This window comes from Oncorhynchus gorbuscha, unplaced genomic scaffold (genome assembly GCF_021184085.1).
Source record: "Oncorhynchus gorbuscha isolate QuinsamMale2020 ecotype Even-year unplaced genomic scaffold, OgorEven_v1.0 Un_scaffold_1360, whole genome shotgun sequence".
Taxonomy (NCBI): Eukaryota; Metazoa; Chordata; class Actinopteri; order Salmoniformes; family Salmonidae; genus Oncorhynchus; species Oncorhynchus gorbuscha.
In genome coordinates this window covers 118,188-144,032 of record NW_025746157.1, presented here as the reverse complement: position 1 = coordinate 144,032, position 25,845 = coordinate 118,188, and the positions used below count along the sequence as shown (strand labels likewise).

The following is a 25,845-nucleotide window of genomic DNA, read 5'->3' as shown; positions in this document are numbered from 1 at the left end:
GCGGTGTGTGAGTGTTCATTTAATACATTATACTGTGTGTTGGTTTCACTATGAGAACTTGAGAACTTTGAGCATTACTAGATAGAACTGAGAATATAATCTAGTTGACCTCTTGTTATGTCACTGTGTTTCAGGTGTTCAGGGTCAGAGCTGCAGCAGAGTGACTTACACCAAGAGGAGAATCTGTGTCTTGAAGGGGTCAACAGTGGACATATCCTGTACTTATGTTGGTCATTATTCCACCACATCATCATTCTGGTTTAGAAGTGATAAGTCGACACTTGAAGACCTAACCACTGACCCAGGGTATGCAGGTCGTGTGGAATACACTGGAACATACAGAGGTCCCTTCACCCTGAGAATCACAGATCTGAGAGAGGAGGACTCAGCTGAGTATCGCTTCACTTTTAAAACAGACAACTTTGACTGGGGTCATAGTTTCCCAGGAACAACTCTGTCTGTCACAGGTAATACTACACTGTATGATACAACTGTAAATCATAATGAATTACAAGAGAAAATATATGAACCATCCTGTTAACACAGAGGTGTATGTGGTTTTATACATATTGTTTCAGGTCTGCAGGTGAAGGTGACTCCTGCTGCAGAGGGACAGAAGACACTGACCTGTAGCACCACCTGTACTCTGACTGACAACCCCACCTACATCTGGTACAAGAACGGACAACATCTAGATGAGAGCACCTCCACCCAATACAAATACTCAGTCTCCAATGACTATGTAGACAGTTACTCCTGTGCTGTAAAAGGCCATGAGGATCTCCACTCTCCTGCAGTTTGTGAGTGTTTATTTATTAAGGGACAGATTGAAATTGACTGGGGGACGGGACAGGACTGGTCTTCAAAGTTTAAAATATTTTCACATGACCACAAATAAGAATAATTGTAGCGACCTGCATTTATAAACGTGAATTCCGACTTTGCCACTCCAGCCTGCTTTTGTGGCCTGATCGATGCCACGCAGGGCTACGGGCCAGAAGTTTGAGGGTTCCCAACCACCACAGACAAGCTCACCCTGCCTGTTCTATTACACTGCCATCATATACAAAATATATGCAACACATTTTCCACCAACAGGTTTCTGTTCCAATGCAGCAGACAACCAATAAACAAAGCAAACTGACTTCAGGCACTTCAATGTCATGGTTTGTGTTTTCAACACCACAATAAATAGACAATGTAAATCTGGACAAACAGAGAACACATCCCTCCCTACCTTGTAGTCTTACCCAGTATTGAAGGCTGGACAAACAGAGAACACGTCCCTCCCTCCCTTGTAGTGTTACCCAGTATTGAAGGCTGGACAAACAGAGAATACATCCCTCCCTACCTTGTAGTCTTACCCAGTATTGAAGGCTGGACAAACAGAGAATACATCCCTCCCTACCTTGTAGTCTTACCCAGTATTGAAGGCTGGACAATCTCTGAATGTCATTCAACTTGTTGGTGTTTTGTAACTAATGTCTCTTTCCGTTCATCAAATGGCTGCTGCTCAGTTTGGATTGATTGACTGATTGATTTTATTTGTCTGTTAAAAAAAATATATATATAAACAATATTATTTTAAGTGAACAGGATTGTTGTTTTAAAGGATTGCACAATAAAGTTGGGGACTTATATCCATTGTGGTCCCTATGTTTTACATAAATACATATAAAATTATGCTGAACAAAAATATAAACTCAACGTGCAACAATTTCAACCATTTTACTGAGTTACAGTTCATATAAGGTAATCAGTCAGTTGAAATACTGTATATTCATTATGTCCTAATCTATGGATTTCACATGACTGGGCAGGGTCACAACCATGGGTGGACTTGGGAGGGCATAGGCCCATCCACTGGGGAACCAGACCCAGCCAATCAGACTGAGGTTTTCCCAACAAAAAGGCTTTATCACAGACAGAATTACTCCTGTTTCATCAGCTGTCTGGGTGTCTGTTCTCAGATGATCCCACAGGTGAAGAAGCCGGTGTCACGTTCTGTCCATCGTTCGTCTGTGTTTTCCTTGTTTTAGTGTTGGTCAGGACGTGAGCTGGGTGGGCATTCTATGTTGTGTGTCTGGTTTGTCTATTTCTATGTTTGGCCTGATATGGTTCTCAATCAGAGGCAGGTGTTAGTCATTGTCTCTGATTGGGAACCATATTTAGGTAGCCTGTTTTGTGTTGGGTTTTGTGGGTGATTGTTCCTGTCTCTGTGTTTGCACCAGATAGGACTGGTTAGGTTTTCACTTTTCTTGTTTTGTATAGTTTGTTCATGTATAGCCGTCTTTATTAAAAACATGAATAACCACCACGCTGCATTTTGGTCCGCCTCTCTTTCCCCAGAAGAAAACCGTTACAGAATCACCCACCAACCAAGGACCAAGCGGTGTGGTAAACAGAGGCAGCAGCAACAGCAGCAGCAGGAGAAGCGACAGGTGCAGCAGGAGCAACAGCAGCAGCAGCAGGAGAAGCAACAGAGGCAGCAGCAGCAGTGGGAGAGGCTGCACTATTTGGATAAATGGACTTGGGAGGAGATCCTTGACGGAAAAGGACCCTGGACAGAGCCAGGGGAATATTGCCGCCCCAAAGCAGAGCTGGAGGCAGCGAAAGCAGAGCGGCGGCATTATGAGGAGCCAGCACGGCAGAGCGGCTGGAAGCCCGAAAGGCACCCCCAAAAATTTCTTGGGGGAGGCCACAGGGAGAGTGTGGCAGAGTCAGGAGTCAGACCTGAGCCAACTACCCCTGTTTACCGTAAGGAGCCATGGATGGAATTGGAGCTGTCGCCGAAGCAGAGTGCTGAGTCTGAGAGTGTGGAGGATGTATTGGACAGAGTAGAAAGAAAGCTGTTGGTTTGGCATAGTATTCACGGCATACCAGTGCCAGCACCACGCATCAGGCCTACAGTGCGTCCCGCCTGTCCAGCGCTGCCGGAGCCTTCCTCCTCTCCAGCGCAGCCAGAGTCTCTCACCTGTCCAGTGCTGTCAGAGCTACCGCCCCTCATGCCGTCTGAGCTACCCGTCTGCCCAGCGCCGTCTGAGCTACCAGTCTGCCCAGCGCCGTCTGAGCTACCAGTCTGCCCAGCGCCGTCTGAGCTACCAGTCTGCCCAGCGCCGTCTGAGCTACCAGTCTGCCCAGCGCCGTCTGAGCTACCAGTCTGCCCAGCGCCGTCTGAGCTACCCGTCTGCCCAGCGCCGTCTGAGCTACCAGTCTGCCCAGCGCCGTCTGAGCTACCAGTCTGCCCAGCGCCGTCTGAGCTACCAGTCTGCCCAGCGCCGTCTGAGCTACCAGTCTGCCCAGCGCCGTCTGAGCTACCAGTCTGCCCAGCGCCGTCTGAGCTACCCGTCTGCCCAGCGCCGTCTGAGCTACCCGTCTGCCCAGCGCCGTCTGAGCTACCCGTCTGCCCAGCGCCGTCTGAGCTACCCGTCTGCCCAGCGCCGTCTGAGCTACCCGTCTGCCCAGCGCCGTCTGAGCTACCCGTCTGCCCAGCGCCGTCTGAGCTACCCGTCTGCCCAGCGCCGTCTGAGCTACCCGTCTGCCCAGCGCCGTCTGAGCTACCCGTCTGCCCAGCGCCGTCTGAGCTACCCGTCTGCCCAGCGCCGTCTGAGCTACCCGTCTGCCCAGCGCCGTCTGAGCTACCCGTCTGCCCAGCGCCGTCTGAGCTACCCGTCTGCCCAGCGCCGTCTGAGCTACCCGTCTGCCCAGCGCCGTCTGAGCTACCCGTCTGCCCAGCGCCGTCTGAGCTACCCGTCTGCCCAGCGCCGTCTGAGCTACCAGTCTGCCCAGCGCCGTCTGAGCTACCAGTCTGCCCAGCGCCGTCTGAGCTACCAGTCTGCCCAGCGCCGTCTGAGCTACCAGTCTGCCCAGCGCCGTCTGAGCTACCAGTCTGCCCAGCGCCGTCTGAGCTACCAGTCTGCCCAGCGCCGTCTGAGCTGCCAGTCTGCCCAGCGCCGTCTGAGCTGCCAGTCTGCCCAGCGCCGTCTGAGCTGCCAGTCTGCCCAGCGCCGTCTGAGCTGCCAGTCTGCCCAGCGCCGTCTGAGCTACCAGTCTGCCCAGCGCCGTCTGAGCTGCCAGTCTGCCCAGCGCCGTCTGAGCTGCCAGTCTGCCCAGCGCCGCCTTTGCCGCCAGTCTGCCCAGCGCCGCCTTAGCCGCCAGTCTGCCCAGCGCCGCCTTTGCCGCCAGTCTGCCCAGCGCCGCCTTTGCCGCCAGTCTGCCCAGCGCCGCCTTTGCCGCCAGTCTGCCCAGCGCCGCCTTTGCCGCCAGTCTGCCCAGCGCCGCCTTTGCCGCCAGTCTGCCAGGATCTGCCAGAACTGCCAGTCGGCCAGGAACCGCCAGAACTGCCAGTCGGCCAGGATCCGCCAGAACTACCAGTCGGCCAGGATCCGCCAGAACTACCAGTCGGCCAGGATCCGCCAGAACTACCAGTCGGCCAGGATCCGCCAGAACTGCCAGTCGGCCAGGATCCGCCAGAACTGCCAGTCGGCCAGGATCCGCCAGAACTGCCAGTCGGCCAGGATCCGCCAGTCAGCCAGGATCCGCCAGTCTGCCAGGATCCGTCAGAACTGCCAGTCAGCCAGGATCTGCCAGTCGGCCAGGATCTGCCAGTCGGCCAGGATCCGCCAGTCGGCCAGGATCCGCCAGTCGGCCAGGATCCGCCAGTCGGTCAGGATCCCCCAGATCTGCCAGTCGGCCAGGATCTGCCAGTCGGCCAGGATCTGCCAGTCTGCCAGGATCAGTTAGATCCGCCATTCAGCCAGGATCCGCCAGTCTGCCAGGATACACCCGTCAGCCAGGATCTGCCAGATCTGCCAGTCGGCCAGGATCTGCCAGTCGGCCAGGATCTGCCAGTCGGCCAGGATCCGCCAGTCTGCCAGGATCAGTTAGATCCGCCAGTCTGCCAGGATCCGCCAGTCTGCCAGGATCCGCCAGTCTGCCAGGATCCGCCAGTCTGCCAGGATCCGCCAGTCAGCCAGGATCTGCCAGGATCCGCCAGTCAGCCAGGATCCGCTAGATCTGCCAGTCGGCCAGGATCTGCCAGTCGGCCAGGATCTGCCAGTCAGCCAGGATCAGTTAGATCCGCCACTCAGCCAGGATCCGCCAGTCTGCCAGGATCCGCCAGAAGTGCCAGTCAGCCAGGATCTGCCAAATCCGCTTGTCAGCGAGGATCCGCCAGTCAGCCAGGATCAGTTAGATCCGCCATTCAGCCAGGATCCGCCAGTCTGCCAGGATCCACCAGTCAGCCAGGATCAGCCAGAAGTGCAAGTCAGCCAGGATCTGCCAGGATCTGCTTGTCGGCCAGGATCTGCCTGTCGGCCAGGATCTGCCAGTCGGCCAAGATCTGCCAGTCGGCCAGGATCCGCCAGTCTGCCAGGATCAGTTAGATCCGCAATTCAGCCAGGATCCGCCAGAAGTGCCAGTCAGCCAGGATCTGCCAAATCCGCTAGTCAGCCAGGATCTGGTAGATCCATCAACCTGCCTGAGCTTCCTCTGAGCTTCCTCTCACTCCTGAGCTTCCTCTCACTCCTGAGCTTCCTCTCACTTCTCACTCCTGAGCTTCCTCTCACTTCTCACTCCTGAGCTTCCTCTCACTTCTCACTCCTGAGCTTCCCCTTCCCGAGCTTCCCCTCGGTCCCGAGCTTCCCCTCGGTCCCGAGCTTCCCCTCGGTCCCGAGCTTCCCCTCGGTCCCGAGCTTCCCCTCAGTCCTGAGCTAACTCAGTCCAGTGGGGCCCGTTGTTAGGTTTCCTAGGCCAAGGTTAGCGGCGAGGGTCGCTACTCAAGGGACACTAAGGAGGTGGACTATGACAATTATGGAGTGGGGTCCAGCGCCAGAGCCGCCACCGCGGACAGATGCCCACCCAGACCCTCCCCTATAGGTTTAGGTTGTGCGTTCGGAGTCCACACCTTGGGGGGTTGGGGGCTTCTGTCACGTTCTGTCCATCGTTCGTCTGTGTTTTAGTGTTGGTCAGGACGTGAGCTGGGTGGGCATTCTATGTTGTGTGTCTGGTTTGTCTATTTCTATTTTTGGCCTGATATGGTTCTCAATCAGAGGCAGGTGTTAGTCATTGTCTCTGATTGGGAACCATAGTTAGGTAGCCTGTTTTGTGTTGGGTTTTGTGGGTGATTGTTCCTGTCTCTGTGTTTGCACCAGATAGGACTGTTTAGGTTTTCACTTTTCTTGTTTTGTATAGTTTGTTCATGTATAGTCGTCTTTATTAAAAACATGAATAACCACCACGCTGCATTTTGGTCCGCCTCTCTTTCACCAGAAGAAAACCCTTACAGCCGAATGTGGAAATCCTGGGCTGAATGTAAAAAAACACACAATCCTCCCCAAAACAAAAACTAAATAGATCCCTAATACATCACTGTAAAACTGTATACAATGTATATCAGTGTTGGTTTCATTTTATAATATGAGAACTCTTAGCATTTCTAGATAGAACTGAGAATTCAATCTAGTTGACCTCTTGTTATGTCACTGTGTTTCAGGTGTTCAGGGTCAGAGCTGCAACAGAGTGAATTACACCAAGAGGAGAATCTGTGTCTTGAAGGGGTCAACAGTGGACATATCCTGTACTTATGTTGGTTATTATTCCACCACATCATCATTCTGGTTTAGAAGTGATAAGTCGACCCCTGAAGACCTAACCACTGACCCAGGGTATGCAGGTCGTGTGGAATACACTGGAACATACGGAGTTCCCTTCACCCTGAGAATCACAGATCTGAGAGAGGAGGACTCAGCTGGGTATCGCTTCACTTTTAAAGCAGACAACTTTGACTGGGGTCATAGTTTCCCAGGAACAACTCTGTCTGTCACAGGTAATACTACACTGTATGATACAACTGTAAATCATAATGAATTACAGGATAAATATATGAACCATCCTGTTAACACAGAGGTGTATGTGGTTTTATACATATTGTTTCAGGTCTGCAGGTGAAGGTGACTCCTGCTGCAGAGGGACAGAAGACACTGACCTGTAGCACCACCTGTACTCTGACTGACAACCCCACCTACATCTGGTACAAGAACGGACAACATCTAGATGAGAGCACCTCCCCCCAGTACAAAGACCCAGTCTCCAGTAATTATGGAGACAGTTACTCCTGTGCTGTAAAAGGCCATGAGGATCTCCACTCTCCTGCAGTTTGTGAGTGTTTATTTATTAAGGGACAGATTAAAATTTACTGTGGGACGGGACAGGACTGGTCTTCAAAGTTTAAAATATTTTCACATGACCCCCCCCCCTTGTACTGTAAAATAAATTGAACACCCTCCGCCTCATAGAATTAACTCAAAATAATGTTTACGACCACAAATAAGAATATCTGTAGAGACCTGCATTTATAAAAGTGAATACCGACTTTGCCACTCCAGCCTGCTTTTGTGGCCTGATCGATGCCACGCAGGGCTACGGGCCAGAAGTTTGAGGGTTCCCAACCACCACAGACAAGCTCACCCTGCCTGTTCTATTACACTGCCATCATATACAAAATATATGCAACACATTTTCCACCAACAGGTTTCTGTTCCACTGCAGCAGACAACCAATAAACAAAGCAAACTGACTTCAGGCACTTCAATGTCATGGTTTGTGTTTTCAACACCACAATAAATAGACAATGTAAATCTGGACAAACAGAGAACACATCCCTCCCTACCTTGTAGTCTTATCCAGTCTTATCCACCTTGTAGTCTTACCCAGTATTGAAGGCTGGACAAACAGAGAATACATCCCTCCCTAAATCCCTCCCTACCTTGTAGTCTTACCCAGTATTGAAGACTGGACAAACAGAGAATACATCCCTCCCTACCTTGTAGTCTTACCCAGTATTGAAGACTGGACAAACAGAGAATACATCCCTCCCTACCTTGTAGTCTTACCCAGTATTGAAGACTGGACAAACAGAGAATACATCCCTCCCTACCTTGTAGTCTTACCCAGTATTGAAGACTGGACAAACAGAGAATACATCCCTCCCTACCTTGTAGTCTTACCCAGTATTGAAGACTGGACAAACAGAGACAAACACTGGAGTAGTCTTACCCAGTATTGAAGGCTGGACAAACAGAGAATACATCCCTCCCTACCTTGTAGTCTTACCCAGTATGGAATGGACAAACAGAGAATACATCCCTCCCTACCTTGTAGTTGAATACATCCCTCCCTACCTTGTAGTCTTACCCAGTATGGAAGGCTGGACAAACAGAGAATACATCCCTCCCTACCTTGTAGTCTTACCCAGTATTGAAGGCTGGACAAACAGAGAATACATCCCTCCCTACCTTGTAGTCTTACCCAGTATTGAAGGCTGGACAATCTCTGAATGTCATTCAACTTGTTGGTGTTTTGTAACAAATGTCTCTTTCCGTTCATCAAATGGCTGCTGCTCAGTTTGGATTGATTGACTGATTGATTTTATTTGTCTGTTAAAAGAATACATATATAAACAATATTATTTTAAGTGAACAGGATTGTTGTTTTAAAGGATTGCACAATAAATTTGGGGACTTATAGCCATTGTGGTCCCTATGTTTTACATAAATGCATATAAAATTATGCTGAACAAAAATATAAACTCAACGTGCAACAATTTCAACCATTTTACTGAGTTACAGTTCATATAAGTGTAACGGATGTGAAACGGCTAGCTTAGTTAGCGGTGGTGCGCGCTAAATAGCGTTTCAATCGGTGATGTCACTTGCTCTGAGACCTTGAGGTAGTAGTTCCCCTTGCTCTGCAAGGGCAGCGGCTTTTGCGGAGCGATGGGTAACGATGCTTCGTGGGTGACAGTTGTTGATGTGGGCAGAGGGTCTCTGGTTCGCGCCCGGGTATGGGCGAGGGGACGGTCTACAGTTATACTGTTACATAAGGTAATCAGTCAGATGAAATACTGTATATTCATTAGGTCCTAGTCTATGGATTTCACATGACTGGGCAGGGTCACAACCATGGGTGTGCTTGGGAGGGCATAGGCCCAACCACTGGGGAACCAGGCCCAGCCAATCAGACTGAGGTTTTCCCAACAAAAGGGCTTTATCACAGACAGAATTACTCCTCAGTTTCATCAGCTGTCTGGGTGGCTGTTCTCAGATGATCCCACAGGTGAAGAAGCCGGATGTGGAAATCCTGGGCTGAATGTAAAAAAACACACAATCCTCCCCAAAACAAAAACTAGATAGATCCCTAATACATCACTGTAAAACTGTATACAATGTATTTCTTTGTGTGTGTTGGTTTCACTATGAGAACTTGAGAACTTTGAGCATTACTAGAAAGAACTGAGAATATAATCCTGTTGACCTCTTGTTATGTCACTGTGTTTCAGGTGTTCAGGGTCAGAGCTGCAGCAGAGTGACTTACACCAAGAGGAGAATCTGTGTCTTGAAGGGGTCAACAGTGGACATATCCTGTACTTATGTTGGTCATTATTCCACCACATCATCATTCTGGTTTAGAAGTGATAAGTCGACACTTGAAGACCTAACCACTGACCCAGGGTATGCAGGTCGTGTGGAATACACTGGAACATACAGTGGTCCCTTCACCCTGAGAATCACAGATCTGAGAGAGGAGGACTCAGCTGAGTATCGCTTCACTTTTAAAACAGACAACTTTGAATGGGGTCATAGTTTCCCAGGAACAACTCTGTCTGTCACAGGTAATACTACACTGTATGATACAACTGTAAATCATAATGAATTACAGGATAAATATATGAACCATCCTGTTAACACAGAGGTGTATGTGGTTTTATACATATTGTTTCAGGTCTGCAGGTGAAGGTGACTCCTGCTGCAGAGGGACAGAAGACACTGACCTGTAGCACCACCTGTACTCTGACTGACAACCCCACCTACATCTGGTACAAGAACGGACAACGTCTAGATGAGCCCACTTCCCATCAATACTCTGTCAATAGTTATTATTCAGACAGTTACTCCTGTGCTGTAAAAGGCCATGAGGATCACCACTCTCCTGCAGTGTGTGAGTGTGAATGAAACTACTATTTTATGTAGTGTCATTTAGAACCAATCAGAGTTGTATGACTTTCTCTATCAATATTCTTAACTATATACATTGGAATAATAAACAGTTTTATAGATCTATGTCAATATACATATTGTTTATTATTCAAAATGAACCTGTCCAATACATCTATAACATTGAGTCTCATTATGGTTTCAGGAATTGATCAGTTACATTTTGTTTCAGGTGTTGTGGGTGAGAGCTGTATGAATGTGACTTACACCCATCAGAGTATCTGTGCTTTGAAAGGGTCAACAGTGGACATATCGTGCTTTTACACACATCCCAGTTGGCATGATGTTACAGAAGTGTCCTGGTTCAACAAATGGGAGACTGGAGTTACTACAGATCTAATCCAGGACCCAGAGTATGCAGGTCGTGTGGAATACCATCGACAAACAGAAAAGGACTCCAACCTGAGAATCACAGACCTGAGAGAAAGTGACTCAACTGAGTACAAGTTCAGATTTACGACTGATAAGGCAAGATGGGGGTACAGCTTCCCTGGAACAACTCTGACTGTCACAGGTAACACAGCACATTATAACGTTTTGAAGAGTCATGATGTTAATAATTAACTCAAACCAATTCTGAACCATTGACTCTTTTTTTTTGCTCTCCTTTAATTCAGGTTCCCAGGTGGAGGTGACTCCTAAATGGAGATCAGAGTTGAAGACACTGACCTGTAGCACCACCTGTACTCTGACTGACAACCCCACCTACATCTGGTACAAGAACGGACAACATCTAGATGAGAGCACCTCCCCCCAGTACAAAGACCCAGTCTCCAGTAACTATGAAGAGAGTTACTCCTGTGCTGTAAAAGGCCATGAGGATCTCCACTCTCCTGCAGTGTGTGAGTGTTTCTTTATTAACAATACTGTTTAACCTCTGTGTGTGTTGGTTTCACTTTGAGAACTTGAGAACTGTTAGCATTTCTAGAAATAACTGAGAATACAATCTAGTTGACCTCTTGTTATGTCACTGTGTTTCAGGTGTCCAGGGTCAGAACTGCAACAGAGTGACTTACACCAAGAGGAGAATCTGTGTCTTGAAGGGGTCAACAGTGGACATATCCTGTACTGTTGGTTATTATTCCACCACATCATCATTCTGGTTTAGAAGTGATAAGTCGACCCCTGAAGACCTAACCACTGACCCAGGGTATGCAGGTCGTGTGAAGTACCCTGACAAAGAGATGTATAAAGATCCCTGCATCCTGAGAATCTCAGATCTGAGAGAGGAGGACTCAGCTGAGTATCGCTTCACTTTTAAAACAGACAACTTTGAATGGGGTCATAGTTTCCCAGGAACAACTCTGTCTGTCACAGGTAATACTACACTGTATGATACAACTGTAAATCATAATGAATTACAGGATAAATATATGAACCATCCTGTTAACACAGAGGTGTATGTGGTTTTATACATATTGTTTCAGGTCTGCAGGTGAAGGTGACTCCTGCTGCAGAGGGACAGAAGACACTGACCTGTATCACCACCTGTACTCTGACTGACAACCCCACCTACATCTGGTACAAGAACGGACAACGTCTAGATGAGTCCACTTCCCAACAATACTCTAGTAATACCCTAGTAGTGTTGGGTTATTCTGTGGACAGTTACTCCTGTGCTGTAGAACACCATGAGGACCTCCACTCTCCTGCAGTGTGTAAGTATGAATTAAAATACTATTCTACTTAGAAAGCATCAAAAACGTTATATCAATGAGAATATAATTACTGTTTTATCTATACATATTCATCATTACATAGAAATGACAGACAATGTCATAGATGTTTGCATGTCTATAGTTAGAATGTTCAGTACATCAGACACTTGAAGAATAGTTTAGTAGACTGAAGTCCTAAAGTGTCAACAAATGTATTATTGTTCATGTTTTGTGTAAGTGATAGTTTTAGATAAGTGAGTGATAGTTTTAGATAAGTGAGTGATAGTTTTAGATAATTGAGTGATAGTTTTAGATAAGTGAGTGATAGTTTTAGATAAGTGAGTGATAGTTTTAGTAAGTGATAGTTTTAGTAAGTGATAGTTTTAGATAAGTGAGTGATAGTTTTAGTAAGTGATAGTTTTAGATAAGTAAGTGATAGTTTTAGTAAGTGAGTGAGAGTTTTAGATAAGTGAGTGAGAGTTTTAGTAAGTGATAGTCTTAGATAAGTGAGTGGTAGTTTTAGTAAGTGGTAGTTTTAGTAAGTGGTAGTTTTAGTAAGTGGTAGTTTTAGTAAGTGGTAGTTTTAGTAAGTGGTAGTTTTAGTAAGTGGTAGTTTTAGTAAGTGGTAGTTTTAGATTAGTAAGTGGTAGTTTTAGATTAGTAAGTGGTAGTTTTAGATTAGTAAGTGGTAGTTTTAGATTAGTAAGTGATAGTTTTAGATTAGTAAGTGATAGTTTTAGATTAGTAAGTGATAGTTTTAGATTAGTAAGTGATAGTTTTAGATTAGTAAGTGATAGTTTTAGTAAGTGATAGTCTTAGATAAGTAAGTGATAGTCTTAGATAAGTAAGTGATAGTTTTAGTAAGTGAGTGATAGTTTTAGTAAGTGAGTGAGAGTTTTAGTAAGTGATAGTCTTAGATAAGTAAGTGATAGTCTTAGATTAGTAAGTGATAGTTTTAGTAAGTGATAGTTTTAGTAAGTGATAGTCTTAGATAAGTAAGTGATAGTTTTAGTAAGTGGTAGTCTTAGATAAGTAAGTGATAGTTTTAGTAAGTGATAGTTTTAGATAAGTGAGTGATAGTTTTAGTAAGTGATAGTTTTAGATAAGTGAGTGATAGTTTTAGTAAGTGATAGTTTTAGTAAGTGAGTTTTAGATAAGTGAGTGATAGTTTTAGTAAGTGATAGTCTTAGATAAGTAAGTGATAGTTTTAGTAAGTGAGTGAGAGTTTTAGATAAGTGAGTGAGAGTTTTAGTAAGTGATAGTCTTAGATAAGTGAGTGGTAGTTTTAGTAAGTGGTAGTTTTAGTAAGTGGTAGTTTTAGTAAGTGGTAGTTTTAGTAAGTGGTAGTTTTAGTAAGTGGTAGTTTTAGTAAGTGGTAGTTTTAGTAAGTGATAGTTTTAGTAAGTGGTAGTTTTAGTAAGTGGTAGTTTTAGATTAGTAAGTGGTAGTTTTAGATTAGTAAGTGGTAGTTTTAGATTAGTAAGTGATAGTTTTAGTAAGTCATAGTCTTAGATAAGTAAGTGATAGTTTTAGATAAGTAAGTGATAGTCTTAGATAAGTAAGTGATAGTCTTAGATAAGTAAGTGATAGTCTTAGATAAGTAAGTGATAGTCTTAGATAAGTAAGTGATAGTTTTAGTAAGTGAGTGATAGTTTTAGTAAGTGAGTGATAGTTTTAGTAAGTGATAGTCTTAGATAAGTGAGTGATAGTCTTAGATAAGTAAGTGATAGTTTTAGTAAGTGATAGTTTTAGATAAGTGAGTGATAGTTTTAGTAAGTGATAGTCTTAGATAAGTGAGTGGTAGTTTTAGTAAGTGGTAGTTTTAGTAAGTGATAGTCTTAGATAAGTAAGTGATAGTTTTAGTAAGTGAGTTTTAGATAAGTGAGTGATAGTTTTAGTAAGTGATAGTCTTAGATAAGTGAGTGGTAGTTTTAGTAAGTGGTAGTTTTAGTAAGTGATAGTTTTAGATTAGTAAGTGATAGTTTTAGATGAGTGATAGTTTTAGTAAGTGAGAGTTTTAGATAAGTGAGTGATAGTTTTAGTAAGTGAGAGTTTTAGTGAGTGATAGTTTTAGATAAGTGAGTGATAGTTTTAGATAAGTGAGTGAGAGTTTTAGTAAGTGATAGTTTTAGATAAGTGAGTGATAGTTTTAGATAGTTCTCTGACTTTAGATATGATTTATTTTAGACATGATGTCATTTGAGGCAGTTTACTACAATCCTGACCCTCTGACATATTCTCCTTTACTAGATGCTCCAAGGAACACCTCAGTGTCAGTCAGTCCCTCTGGTGAAATAGTGGAGGGCAGTTCAGTGACTCTGACCTGCAGCAGTGATGCCAACCCACCTGTGGACAAATACACCTGGTACAAGAAGAACGTAGCCTCAGCAAAAGCATCAGGACAGAGTTACAGCATCACTAACATCATCTCTGAGGACAGAGGAGAATATTACTGTGAGGCCCAGAATGGAAGAGGATCTATGAGCTCTACAGCTCTGATCATTGTAGTAGGTAAAATACATCTCAATACAAACCTACATGTTTCAATTTAATCTTAATCATTATGTTTTGGCTTATTACACCTTAGGTTATAACTATACATTGGGTTATAAGATCCCTTAACACGTATTGCATTAATGTCCTGTATTATAGTTTATTTTTAGTTAATTATATAATGCCATGTACTCATATCATCCATATTTTATTATAGTGAAACAAACCTCAGTTCTGACTGCAGCTGTAGGAATCATAGTGGTTGTTCTGGTTCTCATCCTCTGTCTCTCTGGACTCATGTGGTTCAGGTGAGTGAAAATGCATATTATCATGTTGTTCATTATTTAAATGTAGCCCTCTGATTTGTTGTGAACTTCATTTATGAAGTAATGTATTTATTAATTAATGTGCAAAACAGGAAGAAGGCCTCCAAACCCACCGACACAAGAGACACAGCAGACGTTGGACAGGTGAGTCTGTTGGAATCAGAAGAAGACTGTGATGACTGTATTCTTTGTGGAACATTTCCACTCCTCATGTTGTCTGTTCTCTCTCTCCATCAGGGAGACTCTAGTCCAGTGTATGACAACATCTCAAACATGGCCATGACCTCTACAGCAGCACAGACAGAGTCCACATACGACCAGGATGATGTTCACTACGCCAGTGTCCACTTCTCTCGTCCCAAAAACCAGGAAGTGCCTCTGTACTCCACCGTCCAAGTGCCTCAACCCCAGAAAGAGGATGAGGATGTCCACTATGCTGCTGTGAAATTCAACCTCCCCAGTGCTGCCACCTGGTGAGCTTATTCTGCATTAAGGTCATTCATATGCTGCTGTTTATTGTAGGAAATGTCATCAATAAGCAAAACAGTTGACCCTTTGAGACCACTATAAACCCAAACTATGAACCCAACAATGGACATCTCAGGACAGTTACTATGACATGTCTATAATGAGGGAGGAGTGATGGTTTTGAGGAACTGTTCTTCTGTTCCAAATGGCACTACTATTTAGTGGCACTACTATTTAGTGCACTACTTTAGACAGAGCCCTATAGGGTGACACCATTTGGGACGCTGTCTTTGTTTCATTTTTGTTTCTCTCTTCAGACCTGCAGCAGCACAAGCAGCTGAGGAGGACTCCTCTGTTCTCTACAGTACAGTCAACAAACCCAGAACCAAGAAGACCCCAACACAACAAACCCAGAACCAAGAAGACCCCAACACAACAAACCCAGAACCAAGAAGACCCCAACACAACAAACCCGGAACCAAGAAGACCCCAACACAACAAACCCGGAACCAAGAAGACCCCAACACAACAAACCCGGAACCAAGAAGACCCCAACACAACAAACCCGGAACCAAGAAGACCCCAACACAACAAACAACACAACAAACCCGGAACCAAGAAGGAACCAAGAAGACCCGGAACCACCCCAACACAACAAACCCGGAACCAAGAAGACCCCAACACAACAAACCCGGAACCAAGAAGACCCCAACACAACAAACCCGGAACCAAGAAGACCCCAACACAACAAACCCAGAACCAAGAAGACCCCAACACAACAAACCCGGAACCAAGAAGACCTGAACAGAAGAAGTTTGACAATAACCTTGTGTATCTGGACCTGTATATCTAAACTAAGTGATATAATGGCTGTGGAGGTGTGGAATATTGACCATTATAAACTGGGTGGTTTGAGCTGTGAATGCTGATTAGCTGACAGGCGTGGTATACCAGACCGTATACCATGGGTATTAAAATGTGTATTTAGTGGTCCAAGTACATTGGTAACCAGTAAAAGGCACCTCAGGGTTTGTGGTGCATCCAAGCACTCTGAGTTGCATTGTGCATAAGAACAGCCCTTAGCGGTAGTATATTGGCCATATACCACACCTCCTCGAGCCTTATTGCTTAAGTTTATAATGACAACAAGGCACTTCAGGGGTTTGTGGTATATGACCAACATACTGTTCCACGGCTTATTTTAAACTGGTTAACAACATAAATAGAACAGTCAACAAGTATTTTTTACGTCATACCCGTGGTATATTGTCTGATATACAGTTTGGACTTCTGAAATGCTGTTTCAGCCAATCAGCATCCAGGACCAAAACTACCCAGTTTAAAATAGTATGAAATAATATATGCCATCTAGTAGACACTTTTATCCAAATTCACACAGTCATTACAGTCATGTTTGAATACACTTTTCGTATGGGAAGTCCCAGCAGGAATGGAACCCATGCACCATGCTGTACCAACTGAGCCACAGGACGACTCTATTCACACGTAGAGTAGGAGTTCTGATCTAGGGTCAGTTATGACTTTGAAACAGTTATGAATTAGAAAGGGACCTTAACATTTTTAATATCTTTTTTTACATTGAAAAATGTTGTATTTCTGACGTAGGAAACCTTGAGTTCCAGTTATATTTTACAGAGCATTCAGAAAGTATTCAGACCCCTTGACTTTTTCCACATGTTGTGATGTTTCAAACTTATTCTCAAATTGATGAAATAGTTCTCTCCTCATCAATCAACACACTAAATCCCATAATGATAAAGCAAAAAAGGTTTTTTGACAATTTTGCAAATGTATAAATACAAAACAACTACAATATCACATTTACATAAGTATTCAGACCCTTTAATCAGTACTTTGTCGAAGCACCTTTGGCAGCGATTACAGCCGAGTCTTCTTCGGTATGACGCTACAAGCTAAATAAGATATTTCTGTTTTTTAGTTTTAATACATTTGCAAAACTTTCTAAAAACCTGTTTTTGTTTTGTCATTATGGGGAAGTGTGGTACATTTTAATTTCATCTATTTTAGAATAAGGCTGTAATGTAACAAGGAGGTCTGAATACTTTCTCAATGCATTGTAGATAAATATATATTTATTTATGTTATGTTTCTGAAACAATCATCAAACTTGTGGGACTTTTGCCTTTTTGCCATATTCTAATGTAGTCTGTTGTCCATACATAGTCTAATGTAGCCTGCTATCCATATATAGTCTAGTGTAGCCTGTTATCCATATATATTCTAATGTAGCCTGTTATCCATATATAGTCTAACGTAGCCTGTTATCCATATATAGTCTAACATGGCCTGTTAAGCATATATATTCTAATGTAGCCTGTTATCATATATATTCTAGTGTAGCCTGTTATCCATATATATTCTAATGTAGCCTGTTATCCATATATAGTCTAATGTAGCCTGTTATCCATATATAGTCTAACATGGCCTGTTAAGCATATATATTCTAATGTAGCCTGTTATCCATATATAGTCTAATGTAGCCTGTTATCCATATATTCTAATGTAGCCTGTTATCCATATATAGTCTAATGTATCCATATATAGTCTAATGTAGCCTGTTATCCATATATAGTCTAATGTAGCCTGTTGTCCATCCATACATAGTCTAATGTAGCCTGTTATCCATATATAGTCTAGTGTAGCCTTATCCATACATAGTCTAATGTAGCCTGTTATCCATACATAGTCTAATGTAGCCTGTTATCCATACATAGTCTAGCCTGTAGCCATATATAGTCTTATCCATATATAGTCTAATGTAGCCTGTTATCCATATATAGTCTAATGTAGCCTGTTATCCATATATAGTCTAATGTAGCCTGTTATCCATACATAGTCTAATGTAGCCTGTTATCCATACATAGTCTAATGTAGCCTGTTATCCATATATAGTCTAGTGTAGCCTGTTATCCATATATAGTCTAATGTAGCCTGTTATCCATATATAGTCTAATGTAGCCTGTTATCCATATATAGTCTAATGTAGCCTGTTATCCATATATAGTCTAATATAGCCTGTTATCCATATATAGTCTAAGTGTAGCCTGTTATCCATATATAGTCTAGTGTAGCCTGTTATCCATATATAGTCTAGTGTAGCCTGTTATCCATATATAGTCTAGTGTAGCCTGTTATCCATACATAGTCTAATGTAGCCTGTTATCCATATATAGTCTAGTGTAGCCTGTTATCCATACATAGTGCCTTAGACCACTGCACCACTCAGGAGGCCTGGACTAAGTTTCTCCTGATGTGTTTGACGATGATTTACTTTGTATTGCTGTCAGACGTTATTACTTATTATATATTTTATATTTTATAATATTTTTTTGTTTAAAAACATGTAATCAGCACATTACATACATTTAAACATTTGCAGTTTTTTACATTTTATATTAATTATAATTTTGTATTACGTGATAATATATTGTTCAGTGTCATTGGTAGCCTAGTGGTTAGAGCGTTGGACTAGTAACCGGAAAGGTTGCGAGTTCAAACCCCCGAGCTGACAAGGTACAAATCTGTCGTTCTGCCCCTGAACAGGCAGTTAACCCACTGTTCCCAGGCCGTCATTGAAAATAAGAATGTGTTCTTAACTGACTTGCCTGGTTAAATAAAGGTAAAATAAAAATAATAAAAAAATCTCTTGTTTTGTCATCACATTTTTCATTATTACGTATTTTATATACGTTAAATACATGTTTACCTTTGCAGTTTTTACAGTGTGGTTTAGTGTCAATACAGTAGAAGCATCATGCTGTAAATAATATAAACATTTAAGACAATAAATACATAGATTATTTGATCAACTCATAATACATTGATTCGTAACTATTTCCACTCAGCTCTTGTTTCTTGTATTTCTGCCTATTAGACACCTGATGGCGACATTGAATCATTTAACCATGAGTGGCTCGGCCAGCGTCTCCTCAACTCAGTCCTGGGGACCCCAAGGTGTGAACGTTTTGGTTTTTGCCCAAGCACTACACAGCTGATTCAAATAATCTAATGTTACTGTCGAGTTGATTACTCAAACACAGAGGCAGTGTTACTTAGTTGTCTTATTAACCTCAGAAATATTATTTCTAGTCACTGAAATGACCCTAGTTTAAACCTGTGTGTGCTCCTCCAGTGAAGGGTATTCAGCTGTATAAGCACAGCCAGTATTTATTTTCACTAAAACAGCTGTTTTGCAATGAATGTCTATAGTAGCCTCAACATCACTCTGTAGGTTAGCACCATGGTGTAACCGGAGGACAGCTAGTTTTCGTCCTCCTCTGGGTACAATGACTTCAATACAGAACCTAGGAGGCTCATGGTTCTCAACCCCTTCCATAGACTTACAAAGTAATTATGACAACTTCCGGACGATGTCCTCCAACCCATCAGAGCTCATGCAGCATGAACTGACATGTTGTCTGACCAATCAAAGTATTAGATATTTAATCTAGTTCTGAAAGCATAAGATACAGCCAGCTAGCACCATAGTGCATAACATGTGGTGAGTGGTTGACTCAAAGAGAATGTCGATAGTTGAACAGTTTTGAAAAAAAAAAGTTTATTTAAAAATGAAGGAGAAGCAATAGTGGGAGAGAGCTAGCAAACTCTACTTTGCTTTTTGCTTTCACTTTCACTTACTTAGCCAGCATCTAATGCAGCTAATGCAGCTAATGCAGCTAATGCAGCTAATGCATCTAATGCAGCTAATGCAGCTAATGCAGCTAGCTAGTTTAGTTACTCAAATAACCGTCTCAAACAGAGAGGGATGGTATGTTAACTAGCTGGCTACGGCTATCCAACCCTGGACCTCTTCCTAGTCAAGGTAAGATTCAGGTTTTATTCATTTATTACCACCTGGGCCCATCGGTGTAACTGCTACACTGCTTGCTGACTGTACACTGTACTGCATGATTGTAGCGTGTTTACTAACGCATTAGTTCTAGTAGCGATGTTGACAATGCGTTAGCTAATATGGTAACAACGATTTAGGCTGTGTGTAGCATTAGCAGTCATGATATGAAGGTTATGCTTGGAAATATTTTTTCTCCTGCTCACAGAGAGCTGATGTGTTGTGCACTGAAGTCCACAAGTGAAGGGAAAAGGTGAGAGGAGTATAGTGCAGAGATGTGAGAAGGAATTCCATAATTGCCAATGTGATCATGCTGTTTGTATGTGTCTGCTTTGAAAGTGAACTGTGTTTGAATGTGATCAGAGGTGTATTCATTCCACCGATTCTGTTGAAAAAAGCAAATGGAACAAAATGGGGGTAAACATACCTGAATTTGTCAAAGAGAAACTCTTGTTTGCAACTGTCGGACGAATGATTACATCCTAGAACAGCTAGATGCAGGCCAGAGTGTGCAAGGCAGTATTGAATGTGTCACTGTCTGTCACCTTGATTACTCAAATATTTATCTTGACCTGTGAACCTACATTGTAACCTTTCATTCATAGGCTAGGTTGTAACAACCTCATGATGGCTATAAGGAACACTAGAGTATCATGACATGGAGTAGCTTAAATATATTGATGTTACATTGAGCTGGGTGAACGGAATATGAATGACAGTCATCCAAAATTATGTGATAGAAATAAGGCCATGCTCATAAAAAATGTGCATCCTCCCTCATCTTAAATGTGTCTGTCTGTCTGTCTCTCTATCTCCCCGCCATAGTATTGACAGGCTGCACTACCAGACCCAACCACAGGGGGCATAGTATATACAGACTGCACTACCAGACCCCACCACAAGGAGCATAGCCATTATTACAGGAGTTTGATTTCTGATTTAACCAAATCACTCCAACAAAAAAGAAATACATGCTGTATATCTAACATTGATTTATTGTGAGGCTTAGCTACAATGTTTCCTGAGGGGAAGACCTCTCCTCCCTTCATGACTCCAGTGGTGGACCTCTCCAGTGGTGGACCTCTCCTCCCCTCATGACTCCAGTGGTGGATCTCTCCTCTCCTCAGGACTCCAGTGGTGGACCTCTCCTCTCCTCATGACTCCAGTGGTGGACCTCTCCTCTCCTCCTCATGACTCCAGTGGTGGACCTCTCCTCTCCCTCAGTGGTGACTCCTCAGGTGGTGGATCTCTCTCCCCTCATGAATTCAGTGGTGGACCTCTCCTCCTCAGGACTCAGTGGTGGACTCCAGTCAGTGGTGGACCTCTCTCTCCCCTCAGTGGTGGACTCCCCCATGACTCCAGTGTGGACCTCTCCTCTCCCCTCATGACTCCAGTGGTGGACCTCTCCTCCCCTCATGACTCCAGTGGTGGACCACTCCTCTCCTCAGTACTCCAGTGAATCCCCTCTCCTCCCCTCAGGACTCCAGTGGTGGACCTCTCCTCTCCTCAGGACTCCAGTGATGGACTTCTCCTCTCCCCTCATGACTCCAGTGGTGGACCGCTCCGCTCCTTATGAATTCAGTGGTGGATCTCTCCTCTCCTCATGAATTCAGTGGTGGACCTCTCCTCCCCTCATGACTCCAGTGGTGGATCTCTCCTCTCCTCAGGACTCCAGTGGTGGACCTCTCCTCTCCTCATGACTCCAGTGGTGGACCTCTCCTCTCCTCAGGACTCCAGTGGTGGACCTCTCCTCTCCTCATGACTCCAGTGGTGGACCTCTCCTCTCCTCATGACTCCAGTGGTGGACCGCTCCTCTTATGAATTCATGGACTCCAGTGGTGGACCTCTCCTCTCCTCCTCATGGACTCCTCCCCTCAGTGGTGGACCTCTCCTTTCCCCTCATGACTCCAGTGGTGGACCTCTCCTCCCCTCATGACTCCAGTGGTGGACCTCTCCTCCCCTCATGACTCCAGTGGTGGACCACTCCTCTCCTCAGTACTCCAGTGAATCCCCTCTCCTCCCCTCAGGACTCCAGTGGTGGACCTCTCCTCTCCTCAGGACTCCAGTGATGGACTTCTCCTCTCCCCTCATGACTCCAGTGGTGGACCTCTCCTCCCCTCATGACTCCAGTGGTGGACCTCTCCTCTCCTCAGGACTCCAGTGGTGGACCTCTCCTCTCCTCATGACTCCAGTGGTGGACCTCTCCTCCCCTCATGACTCCATGACTCCTCATGACTCCAGTGGTGGACCTCTCCTCTCCTCATGACTCCAGTGGTGGACCTCTCCTCTCCTCAGGACTCCATTGGTGTACCTCTCCTCTCCTCGGGACTCCATTGGTGGACCTCTCCTCTCCTCGGGACTCCATTGGTGGACCTCTCCTCTCCTCATGACTCCAGTGGTGGACCTCTCCTCCCCTCATGACTCCAGTGGTGGACCTCTCCTCCCCTCATGACTCCAGTGGTGGACCTCTCCTCCCCTCATGACTCCAGTGGTGGACCTCTCCTCCCCTCATGACTCCAGTGGTGGACCTCTCCTCCCCTCATGACTCCAGTGGTGGACCTCTCCTCCCCTCATGACTCCAGTGGTGGACCTCTCCTCCCCTCATGACTCCAGTGGTGGACCTCTCCTCCCCTCATGACTCCAGTGGTGGACCTCTCCTCTCCTCTGGACTCCAGTGGGTGAGTGTGTTCATTTCCGGTTATTCCACAGTATACATTTCTACAGTTATAGGTTCTATATGCCGTCTCAAATAGCACCCTGTTCCTACATTCCTTGTATTTTGCCTGTGGTCACCTCCATGCCTTCCTCTCCTCCTTCTACACTCTGTGCTGTAGGTGAGGGGACATATAATTAGAATGTAGAACTTTGATACTCCCTATGTTCTCCACTGTAAATGTGGGGAGAGAGTATCTACATTCTAAATCTAGTTTATGGACTGTAGGTGTGGAGAGGGAGAGAGTATCAGAGTTCGACAAGAGAGATTATATGCCTCTGTCAACTTCAAGAATCCCAACATGTCCACTTGTACCTTGGAGAGGCTAAAGGTGAGAGGTGGGATGAAACTAATGCTGTCATATGCATTTAACTATGTGAGATGTGCTTTACATTTTTTAGCTTGAACTTAAGGGGTGTGTATTTTTGGGACCATGCCATCGGTTCAATTGTACTTTTGGGACTATACTATTTGTTCCATTGTACGCTTAGGGCTATGCGATTGGTTCCATTGTACGCTTAGGGCTATGCGATTGATCCTATTGTACGTTTGGGACTAGACTATTTGTTCCATTGCTCTTTTAGGATAATCTTTATTTAACCTTTATTTTATCCAGGCAAGTCAATTAAGAACAAATTCATATTTATAATGGCGGCCTTTCAAGAGGCATAAGGTCTCCTGTGGGAACAGGTGCTTAAAAAAGGCAATGCAAACTAGTGACATGGGCTGACAACTAGAAACAGCTACATGTCTCAATAACCTGTTATTCTATTTGTTCTTTGAACTCGTCCAAGGAAACACATTCCAAGATCAAGGGGCTGAATAATGAAAGGACTTTTTTCCATGTTTGGTTCTAGTTTTCGGTACTGTTATCATAAAACAAGATTTAGATCTGAGTTTGTATGTGTTCTCGTGTCATGCTAGAAGAGAGGTTATATAATATGGCAGTTTTCCTGAAATGGTCTTCTGAATAAGAATGTACCAGTGTTTGAGCCTGGGTGTTGCTACTGATGTCCACCTGACAGCACTGTAGAGATCTCAATGTTGAGTCAGACGTCTCTGCATGATACACCGAGTCAAGAACCTTCAGTGGAGAGCTTGAGTCTTGCACATAAATAGTATCATCATTGTCCAACACAGAGAGAAAAGTACAACGATTCAACTCCTTTCTGTCGGGAAATGAAAAACAAGCCGGTAATAAAACCCAATATAATGTTATTGGTTTCACTGTACTTTGGGACAATGCTATTAATTCAATTGTACTTTTGGGACTATGCTATTTATTCCGTTGTATGTATTTGGACTGCACCTGCGGTTTGTCCTTCTGTCCAGGGTGTGGAGCTGGAGAGCACCAGGCTGGTGATCAGGTACCCAGACCACTAGATCCAGAGAACCCCTCCCTCTCCTCAGAGGACCAACTAAATAGGCCTCAACACCTCCTCAGCCTCCCAGTACGCCTCCACAGGGTAAAGACATCCGTCTGTCATTCAACACATCATTATGAGTTAATCTAAAGTGTTACCAATCATCTCATATTAACTTTTGAAATGTACAAAGTGATGGAAGGAGGAAGCAGGAGCTCAGGTGCAGGTGTTTGTGTTTTCATACTGTTTGTGTGTCTCTCTCCCAGGACCAGGAGGATGGCTCCCATCAATGGTGATGACTGTTTCTTCTGGAGGACCACTGGCTGTTTCTATGGTGACAGGTGTCACTTCAAACACAAGCCTGACCAGAGAGGAAGAGACAGAAAACCATGGCAACCCTGTCCACCATGACAACCCTGACCACCACGCAGCGACTGGATAGTACAGAGGGAGGAGAATGATGAGGATGAGGGACTGTGTCCCTACTTTAAAAGGGAACAGGAGGTTTGGAGGGGATGGTGGATGGGGAGGTGTCACCCCGTTTGTAGTCCTCTGGCAGAGACCACAGATCCCAGACAGAACACTAGACATATATAACGAGTGTGTGAAGTGTCAATCAAAGTGAAGAGGAGTGCACCTCTGATTTCCTTCCCCCTCTCCCTCGGCCGGAGCTGTGAAACATGGAAATGAAATCAGCATTAGAAGTTGAAGGGATCTTTGCCCAGTGAACCGCCTCTATGATGACCATGTTGTAGACACTAAGGGGGATGACATCTGTTGTTATCATGTGTTTTACTGTGTATGTATGTATGGTCATGTGACTGGACATGTGACCCCTTGTGATGTCATTGTGAGACTCACTGCCAGCCTGATGCCATAGGGTGCCTAGTAATTGCCCCTACAGGGGATAAATACATGTTATTTTTGAATTGAATTACATTTGAATATGGGGCATGTTCCAGGCAGACTATATTGCAGTCACCTGCCTGTTCTCACAAACATGAGTCCTTCTCCTTTTTTACCTAAAGGGGTACTATAAATCAAAATCAAATAGCTAAATGATCCATGGTATGCCCACCTTAAAACAATTCCATATGTCAGCTAGTAGAACCCCCCCCCCCCCCCCCCAAACGGCTCAGACTTTTAGAGGTTCAGAAACCCAGTGTCAGAGGAAGCAATGACCAGCACCTGAACACAAATCAAATCAAATTGTATTAGTCAAATGCACCGAATACAACAGGTGTAGTAGACCTTAGTGTGAAATGGTTAATGACAAGCTCTTAACTAACAATGCAGTTGTTTTTATGTAAGTAATTCATTTTTCAAAATTATTTTAAAAATGCTTCAAAAAACAGATCAGACAATAAAATAACAATAATGAAGCAGCAATAAACAATTACATGAAAGATTATAAATTGTAATTTAAAAAACACGCATCAGTCAGACACAATAGGACACAATAATCCCAGACAGACAGACAGACAGACAGACAGACAGACAGACAGACAGACAGACAGACAGACAGACAGACAGACAGACAGACAGACAGACAGACAGACAGACAGACAGACAGACAGACAGACAGACAGACAGACAGACAGACAGACAGACAGACAGACAGACTTAGTTATATGGATGTCAGGGTTCACTTTGGGTCCGTTGTTCTGAAGATCAGAGAGCTGAAGACATCTCTTTCACACAAGAACACAGTGGATATACAGAGCAGCTTGCCTTGGCCTTGTCATAATGACAGCTCACTGTTGTCTGTTGTTTCTAGCTAGCTAATGTTGATAGCTAAATGTTACCTAACTAACTAGCTATCTCGCTAATGATGGGGTCTTGCTGTAATTCAGTGGCAGCACATCATATTGTTCACAATC

At 44.3% G+C, this 25,845-nt stretch overlaps 1 protein-coding gene across 1 annotated transcript in view; it reads left to right on the top strand.

Annotated features, from left to right (window-relative positions):
- The first annotated feature begins 140 nt into the window (after nucleotides 1-140).
- Nucleotides 141-25,845, top strand: part of LOC124022361 (B-cell receptor CD22-like) — a 40,256-nt gene continuing 14,551 nt past the window's right edge. Inside the window, exons 1-7 of the mRNA XM_046337287.1 lie at nucleotides 141-467; nucleotides 579-800; nucleotides 6,494-6,826; nucleotides 6,937-7,158; nucleotides 9,338-9,517; nucleotides 11,211-11,369; nucleotides 11,480-11,568. Of these exons, the coding sequence (XP_046193243.1) occupies nucleotides 11,237-11,369; nucleotides 11,480-11,568 (222 nt within the window). The 5' untranslated portion in view covers nucleotides 141-467; nucleotides 579-800; nucleotides 6,494-6,826; ... (1 more) ...; nucleotides 9,338-9,517; nucleotides 11,211-11,236. The remainder of the gene's footprint in view (nucleotides 468-578; nucleotides 801-6,493; nucleotides 6,827-6,936; nucleotides 7,159-9,337; nucleotides 9,518-11,210; nucleotides 11,370-11,479; nucleotides 11,569-25,845) is intronic.